The 9,245-nt window shown below is 35.0% G+C and overlaps 2 protein-coding genes across 2 annotated transcripts; one reads left to right on the plus strand and one right to left on the minus strand.

Moving 5' to 3' along the window:
- Positions 1–926: 926 nt before the first annotated feature.
- On the minus strand, positions 927–5,817 carry LOC128989496 (heterogeneous nuclear ribonucleoprotein A1-like). Its single transcript, XM_054411391.1, has 3 exons — positions 5,754–5,817; positions 3,626–3,902; positions 927–1,050 (listed from the first exon to the last, which is right to left on the minus strand). Exons 1-3 carry the CDS (start codon positions 5,815–5,817, stop codon positions 927–929), a joined length of 465 nt encoding a protein of 154 aa, XP_054267366.1.
- A 629-nt stretch (positions 5,818–6,446) lies between these two features.
- Positions 6,447–8,995, plus strand: LOC128989498 (uncharacterized). The gene is made up of 2 exons (XM_054411392.1): positions 6,447–6,591; positions 8,688–8,995. The coding sequence occupies exons 1-2, from the start codon at positions 6,447–6,449 to the stop codon at positions 8,993–8,995; spliced, it is 453 nt and encodes a 150-aa protein (XP_054267367.1).
- The last annotated feature ends 250 nt before the right edge of the window (positions 8,996–9,245 follow it).

Raw genomic sequence — 9,245 nt, forward strand, 5'->3', positions numbered from 1 at the left:
AAAGGGTTAAAGGGCTGGTAGCGGTAGGACCATACTCTGAATGTGCAACTAGTTAGGTATGATTTTTTCGGAGCTCTATACAGCTTGGTTTAACCTTAGCCATTACCCTGGCTCCCCTATAGTATCATCTCAAAGGTTGTTCGACCAATCAGTCAAACACTGCTTCCATTACTACAGTGTAATATATTTGTTTTTCACTTTACAGCACTTCAACAACGATACTTATGATAATGGGCTGGACAATCACGACAACGTAGATGTATATACAGCGATAACTGGGTAATGTAACTGTATTTGACTTTTCTTTTATTCATTGGATGTTTAATAGGTATAACGTATTAAACGTATTTATTGATGCCAATCAATCCACTTAATTTACAAGATACACCTTTGATTCCTAACAAGAAGTTTATTAAACTCAATTTTCAGGGGAAACCCACTTCAGAAAAGACTTATAACCAAACATACACATTGGTGCAGCCAATTTAGTTTCTAATTCTAAAAGAGCAAGTATTTGGTTCCTATGGTTATCTTACGTTAGGTTAGATTAGGTTAGGTTAGGCCATGTTGGGCATTTAAGCTTTCAAACATTTTTTATGTACTGACCATTGAGCTATTAAATCTTATGCCCTCCCTGTTTGTTTGCGATGAGGTTAGGCTAGGCTAGGTTAGGTTATGTTAGGTTAGGTTAGGCATTCAATCATTCAACTATGTTTATGTACTAACCATTATGAGCTAGTATACCCCATACACTCCCTGTTTACTAGCATTGAGTTCAAACCTCTATTAACCTATTTATACTCAACTCTCCTGTCTAAGCCTACTGTGATGGCGCTACCGTCCTGCATGATGGCTGATGGCCTTTGTACAGGGTGTGCCGATGGTCCATCTCTGGTCCGACAATCGAGTCGTGACGGCGAAAGTGCTTATCTCGGTTTAATAGCAATTTCTCCACCCGTGATTCGCCGGTCATGACCAGTAACGCGGAACAACTCTGTTGATTTTGTTGATATAGTCACCCACGCCAACAGCCGAGGCCGAGGCAGTCCGCTAGAGAGGGAATTTATGACTCAATCCTGCTTAAAGTTGGATTTCGGTGGAGTTAGTCCTATGGGTGTTGGAGGATAAGAGTAAAGAAGAAATCTCCATAGAGGATGGGATGCCAAAAGATAAGCTAGGCTGTTCGCCTACAACTCAAACGGCTGCCAGATTGATGAAAAAAGTTAGAAACAATTTGATGGTTCGAAGCTAAACCTATAAATGATATCCTCGATCATTGGCCATTCAATAAATAGCCCAGCGTGAAGAACCAGCTGATCTTAGTCAGTGACATCGCTGTCTTATCATTCTTTTTACACTAATCCTTCACCCATCTTTGCCTAAAAATAAGTACCCTGGTTGTCGTATAAATCTATTCTAAATGGTGTGAAAATAGGAGCAAAAAAACGACTAACACTTTTTTTTTTTTTTTTTTTTTTTTAAAGAGGTTGGCGGCCTCTTTTAACCATGCATTTGCCCGTCCACATAGGCTAAGCGCCCGTGCGTGGATCGTTTACAGCAAAGCCGAGTGAGCCGGTACAGTACAAAGGTGAACTGTACTGATAAAATGTTATCGGCAGTGACCAGGATCCGAACCCACGACATCGCTGCCTTGGGCCCGAAGTCCGCGACGGTACCAACTGAGCCACCGACTCACTAAACAATTGGTGTAGCAATAAAAAGAAAGTTGAGAAAGATAGAGTGATGTGCTATAAGTGGAGTAAACAATAGGTAAATACGTTTAAATAAAATTAGAATGTGAAAAATTATAACAAGTGTATAAAATAAAAAAAATACATATTTAAAAATACAGTTGCAAAAAAAAAATTAGTACACGACGTATGCGGTTGAAAGAAATAACTAACTACTGAAGACCGCAGATGAGAAGAATGAAGTGACTCAATAACTTTACATAACATGTTGTGGCATTTGTCTCTGTTTCCATTTAGAATTTACAAAAAATGCATATCTATTTATAAAGCTATTTTATTTTAACTTTCACATGACTCATCGTTTGTGTATTCAGAACTTCCAAAGAACACAAATCGCCTCAAACTATCGTTACCCTTTACACACACAGGTACGGTGCGTCATTGAGTAAGATCACAACCACCTCCATTTGATTGCTATCATACAAACTTGAACATATCCACCAGCTTCATAGGGCTCAACGTTTAGTGTTATTGCTTTTTGATGGGCTGTCCTACTCCAACTGGTAACACCAATAGCAGAAGTAGAAAAACTATCTTCAATGATGAAGAAACACCATTGGTTTGACTTAACATTTCTTTCCTGGCTATCCTAGGTTACTTAAAGGAATAATTCTCACTGCGTCTTTCAACGTTTCTTCAAAAGTTGTTAAAATAACCTGTCAACCAAGCCATGCTCCCAACAGTGGCATCTTTAAGATATCCTTTACGAAAACAAAATAAAATATTGAAAATTTAACACTAATTTGATCAAAATTCTACAGTAATTATAAAAACAAACACTATCTAAAACTGCTGTTTAGTAGTAATCAATCATAGAACTAGGAACCAACAAAGTCTTTCTCTTTCGCAACCAAACAATTTGTCCAGCCTCATTGGCAATAACAGAAAATGAAACATGATGATCCAACACAACGGTTATTAGTTAGAAGTAATGATCATGCAATCATACTAATGTTCATATCAACCCCTCTATTAGTTAAAAGGTAAACGGTTGTGGCCAAAGGCAGACAACTATCATTTGAATTTCCGTGTAGGAGCGGAGGATGGTTCCAGTAAACAACCGGGTGATCAAAACTTTCACTTATCACTAATGTCGTCATCGTCTCTGATCACTGGTGAATCATCGTCACTAATCAATGGGGTTTCACTGGTCATTCATATTGGCATTGTTCTGGTGCCATCATTGTCAATCACAACTGCTGTTTTCATTGGTAACTGGTGACGTCTTCGTCTCTGATCACTGATTTTGCCGCTGAACACTAGTGACTCCGTCACTAATCAATGGTGTTGTCACTCAATGGACAATGGTCATTTGTATTGGTACTAGTGTTCAGGTGTTATCATGTCATATATCTTCTCGTTTCACTGATTCACTACTATCCTCATCGTCACTGATCACTAGTGATTCATCGTCAATTATTAATCAATGGTATTGTCTTTGTTAATTTATATTGGTACTAGTGTTTCGTTGTACTAGTGTTTACTGGCTTGGTAACATGTAGTAAACATGTTAGCTATGTTTACTATAACATAGGATAAAATAGGTAACACCTACACTGTCAATTTTAACTCCTGTTTGGAAGGGTACCTTTTAAACACTCCTCCCAAGAGCTATTTCAATACAGAAAAATAAATCTTAAGAGTTTCATATAATTTTAAGAATACTTTCCCACCATTAAAAGGATTAACTTACCATCTAAAAGTAATATTTCTTATGTTCTAGCGATACGAATTAGTTAATCAGATTTCAAGTAAGGAATTCACAGGTTGGGGCATAATAAAATAGGATAATTATCCTTAAAACTATTTATTATTTGTACTGTACAATAATACTTGAGATGGATTTGTTGTTTTCAGTTATTTCCCGTTGTTACCCAAAACCCCCTCCAAAAGATGAGGATAGAGCTCCCGAGAATCCTCCGAAGGGTGTGTTGATGCTGAATGCTGATGCTTGGGAAGCGCTGTAGCCGCCGCCAAAACCTTGTCCTTGGTTGCCATAACCCTGGTTGCCATATCCTTGGTTTCCGTAACCCTGGTTGCCATAACCTTGGTTGCCATAACCCTGGTTGCCATAACCTTGGTTGCCATAACCTCGGCGATACCATGGACGGCCTCGACGTCCAAATCTTCGAGCCTGTCTGGTGATACGGCCTAAAAAAGAGAATATCATTCATGTTTTTTATAAAATTTTATTTCCCTATTTAATGCTCAATGTTGAGGCTTTTACGCCAGCCGCCATATTCAGAGGCTTAACAATAACATTATAAGTTATCTCGTGTTTAACACTAGATCCTCACCCACTTAACCTTGATAATAAATTTAAGGACTAAACCAATCACTGAGAAATTGTTTGAGTAAACCTATTGATGCGCTCTCTAGGAAGCTTAATTTCAACATTGTGCAATGTGAACGGATTTTGAAAAAGTATTGAAGAATACCTTGAAATAAAAAAAATCTAACTGTCCCCTTTGTCTTGATAGACTGGAAAGATAGACAATAGGCATATTAGCGTCATGTTGTTCTACGTCTTACAGGGTGAGTATGAAATCTTAGTAATATTGTATTTTTTCGGTATCCTGTAATCATGTGTGATTCTTTAGACCAAGGGACATGAGTTAACACAAAACTTTCAAAAAAAGAACCATTCAAGCACAGTTCAGCCAACTATACAACGACAGATAAGCTAGTGAGGCTTGTAATTTCATTTTTGTGTAGTCTCGAGTCACTTAAAATATAAATGAGAGGTTAATTCAACTTAGTATCGTCTTGTGCCTCTTATATACTTCCTCTAAGAGAGGATATGAGAGTCACAAGACGATACTAAGGTAAATTAACCTCTTATTTATCAAATAGAGCTATTGTAAATATTTGAGCGTTTTCTTTCTACTAAGACCCAGTAAGGTTTAGTCGATTAATTAAACGATTTGAAGAAAATTAACATTCTTGACAAATAATTTAGTAAATAGTTAAGTATATTTTCGTAGTGAGCATTAACACTTCAACAATGTTTTAATTGTATGTGAAAAAACTGCAAGTGGTCGATTATTCACTGTGATATGCAGCAACATCCATTAACTTTAAGACTAATTTATTTTTGTATTTAGCTTGTTCATTAATCTGAATTGCATTAGTAAAACATTAATAATTCTCATATTGATTGTTTAGGCTCTAAATAATACATTTTTTCCATCTACGATTCTACGAAAGCAGTAGTTTGTATAAAGCTCCCTCCACAAAGATGTATCAAAAAATAAAATTCTGTGAGGATGAATCTGGTGCGTTTATAACACATACAAAGATTCATATAGACCTAATTAATATATAAGGGACCGATTGTATTTATTGACCCATACCAGTATTTTTAAGGACGTGCATTAAAAGTTCAACCTAACGGATGAAAAGAACTCAAGTTCAACTATTATAAATTCAAAACTTAAAAATGTACTTGAAATTATAATACTTTTGTTATTTATTGCAATTTGACATATCCTACTAGTTTTATTTGACTACGTAACTATTTTCAAAAAAGAAATATATATATTTTGGAATTGCAGTTTTTGAGATATGCATATAATAGTATTAGTAATATTGCATATTATAAAATTGAAGCTTAGCTTATAAGGAATGCAAAATTTTAACAACAGTAGATGTTTGCATTGTCAAGAAAAGTATAGGGTATTTTAAATACTAACAGAACTTTTACATAGAGAGCTATTTTTTAGACGAATAATAATTGTTAGATTTTGATTTCGCCAAAATGTTTGTGTTACCTACCGTGAGCTTTATAATTATGTATGATATTACATATGTTTGTATTTTACTGTGGTAAGATTTTAACTAGTCGGCAATGGCTATAACTGCGGAATACACTTAGCCATATAGCCAAAGTTTTATTTCTTTGTTACAAAAGTTAATTTATAGTATGATGGTATGACGATGCATTTTCTAAGACTTAAACAAGCTTATAACCAAATATAAGTTAATAATATGAAATTCTCTTACCAGAATTAACGGAGATTATCGTAACTAGAAGGATGACAAATACTAGAGTATATCTTGGGGACATGGCGAACGACTGGATAATATATTTTATTTCATTTGTTTATTGTTAATTTGCCCGTGCGTCTGACTGTTGACTGGCTCTGTTTCTGTTAAAACCCGTCGGCATCGGCTGATGACTAACACTATGACGTTAACTTTATTGAAAATTGGAAAAACACGTGGAAACTGTTAGGCGATAGGATGGTTAAACCCCACACCATCGAACTGGAATATTCAATTATGATTTAAAAGCTTTTATGAAGGGAATACGATATATGATAATTGATCGTGTAATGGGTCTCCTAAATGTTAACACATTTGCCAAGTGTGTAGTTGGTGATGTGTAGATGAAAAAAAGCAACAGCGGTACAAAAAATAAACATAAAAGAATAGAATATAGAAAGAAAAGAAACAGTGGTAGTTTCTTTGTGTCTTAGTGTTCACAACAATACCACAACACCAATCACAGACTAAGCAAATCCATTAACGATAAGAAGACCCATTGTATGATCAAGCACCATATCGTGTGCCTTTTATGAATCAGGTTTTAAATCATACTTAAATATTACAGTACGATGGCACGTAGTTAACTAGAATATTAGCCTAACGGTTTACTCTTGTTGTTCCTATTTGATATGTTAAAGTCATTAGCCGATGCCCACGGGCTCTTACAGATACAGTAAACATTCAGACATTCGGACGAGGTCAAAAATTAACAAGGTCCAGTCGTCCACCATGTCTCCAAGATGGACTCCACTCCTTGTCGCCCTTCTAATACTGATTATCTCCGTTAATGCTGGTAAGAAATGTTCATATTATTAACTTATATTTGGTTATTAGCTTGTTTACGTCTTAGAAAAAGCATTGCCGTCACAGTAGAAATACATTGATGTAATCGGTAAATAAAACTTGGCTATAATTCTACATTTTAAAAATAAAATGTTGCTATAATTCTGAACTTGAATCAAATACCCCTATAGAGTAAGTTGATTTTCGAGTTCATAAACCTTACACAAAGGAGTATATACGTAGTTAACTGTATTAGATATAAGTTGTAACTGACAGAATTGACCTAATTTTAGCAACGGCATGTATAAATGTAAATTATATAAATATGTAAATAAATATAAATAACCATTACAGAGTTTGTGTTTAGGTTATGGTCAGTGCTGATGAACTAAAAAACTGAATAGGCCTACAGTATTAATATTGAGCGTGAGGCACTAGTTAACACCACACACAGGGTTTTCACTATTGAATTCAGACTTTTTTCAGACTGTTCAGATTTTTTGTTGGTCCCACGATGATGAAATTAAACATCTTCCCACTAAACCAACCCCAAGAAATTACTTTAAAATAGTTTAATTTTTTTTTAATACAGAATGTACCAAAACCAGAAGTTCACTACTTCAAATCCTACAACAGTAAAATACGATTATGGGTCAAAGTACACATTATTTAAAGCTCTTGGTAACACACACAACTTTATGTGGAATCAAAATTTGACTATTTATTAGTCTGGCGGCTCTTTATGTGAAAGTGTTGCACAATTTTAAGTATCCTTTATTTTTAATAACAATACAAATATCTACTCTGGTTAAAATGCTGCATTCCTTATGAGCTAAGATTTAATTTGATATGGGATGTTACAATAATCAAAAACAAAAATTTCGAAATACACTTTTTGAAAATAATTACGTAGCCAAATATAAGTAATACTGTAACAATTTTTGAACTGCATAAAATATCCAAGGTATTACAATTCAAAACGTTCAAATTTAAACTTTAGTTAAACTTAAAACCAATTTTGAGCATTGAGATCGCTGGAAATCCTAGTAAGTCAATTAATTGTTCAATATAAAACATTTTTTATCAGTGTTAGCCTCAAATGCACCTGAACTATCCTCGCTGAGTTTTATTTATTTAATAAAGCTTTAAAGAGGAAGATTCACACATCCTAAATCAAATCTGCGTATAATCCCTGATTTATGATTACATTTTTACTAATAGCACTCAGATATATTAATGAACAAGCTAAAAACAACAACAAACTAAAACAGTTAAAGGAAGTTGCTGTATATGTTTATCTAACAGTAAATAATTGACTATTTGCAGGGTTTTCACATAGAATTAAATTGTGAAGTGTTAACGTTAAGAAAAAAAACTACACAGCTATACAGGGTGTCCCACGTAAGGTGTCTCAAATTGATTACGGGAAAACGGCTCAAAGTACAAGGATGATATAAAATTATTTCCCGCTCCCCAAGGAATGACGTAAAAATATCAATTTGGAATTTATAAATGTAACCGTATGTCATGTTATTCATCATTTCAAAGGTATTTAGTAGACAAACATTTTGGCGAAAACATAAATTAATTATCATTTTCCGTTTCAAAATGGTGATAGTTTTTTTTTGTTGGGAAAAATCAATATTTTTTATACTCTGTGTTTCCTATACCAATGCACTTAGCCCTTCTCCGGTTGAATTTTCTTACTCGTTATTAAATTAGCTTTACTTTAAGTTTTTGTATAAACAAAAAAACCTAATTTTCCTATATCAAAAGCATGCTATGTGGGTTGAACACTACATGAATTGGGGCCATTAGTGTTAAACCCAAATGCATGCATTTGAGATAGGAAAATTTGGTTTTTGGAAAATAAATATTTTTACGTTATTCCTTGCAGTCAATTTAGTGGGAAATAATTAATTATATTTCATCATTGTACGTTAAGCCGTTTTTCCGTAATCAATTTGAGACACCTTATGTGAGACACCCTGTATAATAAACCGATTAAATGACTGTCTAGTATGTGGCTGGTTTGAACACTATAACACTATACACCAAACAGGGGTATACAACTACCAAAAAACCCTGAATGATACTCTGTTTTAGGCCGTATCGTCAGGGAACCCCAAAGATTTGGACGTCCAGGCCGCCCAGGGTATGGCAACCAAGGATTTGGCAACCAAGGATTTGGCAACCAAGGATTCGGCAACCAAGGGGGCAACCAAGGTTTTGGCAACCAAGGTTTTGGCAACCAAGGATTTGGCAACCAAGGGGGCAACCAAGGACAAGGTTTTGGTGGCGGCTTTGGCGCTTCCCAAGCGGGGGCAATCAGCATAAACACTCCCTTTGGAGGATTCTCGGGAGCTGGAGCCAACTCTTTTGGAGCAGGTTTTGGAGCTGGTAACGGGAAATAACCTAAAACTCCCAGGTCATCCCAAGACGTTCATCTTAAACATTACTGTACAGTACAAATCTCATAATAAATAGCTTTAAGAATAGTTTTTTCTTGTTACTGTGATCCTAACGAATTAACTTGATTTACATCCTTGCGCTATAGGAAATATTACTTTTTGAAAGGAAGTAAATCCAATGGGGACTGTAAAAGTATTCATAAAACTATGTTTAACACTTAAGCTCAATACTGTAATTAATTTGCTCGCTGAG

This window comes from Macrosteles quadrilineatus, unplaced genomic scaffold, assembly GCF_028750875.1.
Source record: "Macrosteles quadrilineatus isolate MER2022 unplaced genomic scaffold, UCM_ALF_1.0 Scaffold_3__2_contigs__length_128488019, whole genome shotgun sequence".
NCBI lineage: Eukaryota > Metazoa > Arthropoda > Insecta > Hemiptera > Cicadellidae > Macrosteles > Macrosteles quadrilineatus.

What these genes read in the sequence shown, in the direction of transcription:
- LOC128989498 (XM_054411392.1), top strand. Translation starts at nt 6,447, where the DNA reads ATGCCCACGGGCTCTTACAGATACAGTAAACATTCAGACATTCGGACG. An exon ending in GATTATCTCCGTTAATGCTG is followed by an intron (nt 6,592 to 8,687) that starts GTAAGAAATGTT and finishes ACTCTGTTTTAG; the next exon opens with GCCGTATCGTCAGGGAACCC.
- LOC128989496 (XM_054411391.1), bottom strand. Translation starts at nt 5,817, where the DNA reads ATGTCCCCAAGATATACTCTAGTATTTGTCATCCTTCTAGTTACGATA. An exon ending in GATAATCTCCGTTAATTCTG is followed by an intron (nt 3,903 to 5,753) that starts GTAAGAGAATTT and finishes TCTCTTTTTTAG; the next exon opens with GCCGTATCACCAGACAGGCT. An exon ending in TCTTTTGGAGGGGGTTTTGG is followed by an intron (nt 1,051 to 3,625) that starts GTAACAACGGGA and finishes TTCCCTCTCTAG; the next exon opens with CGGACTGCCTCGGCCTCGGC.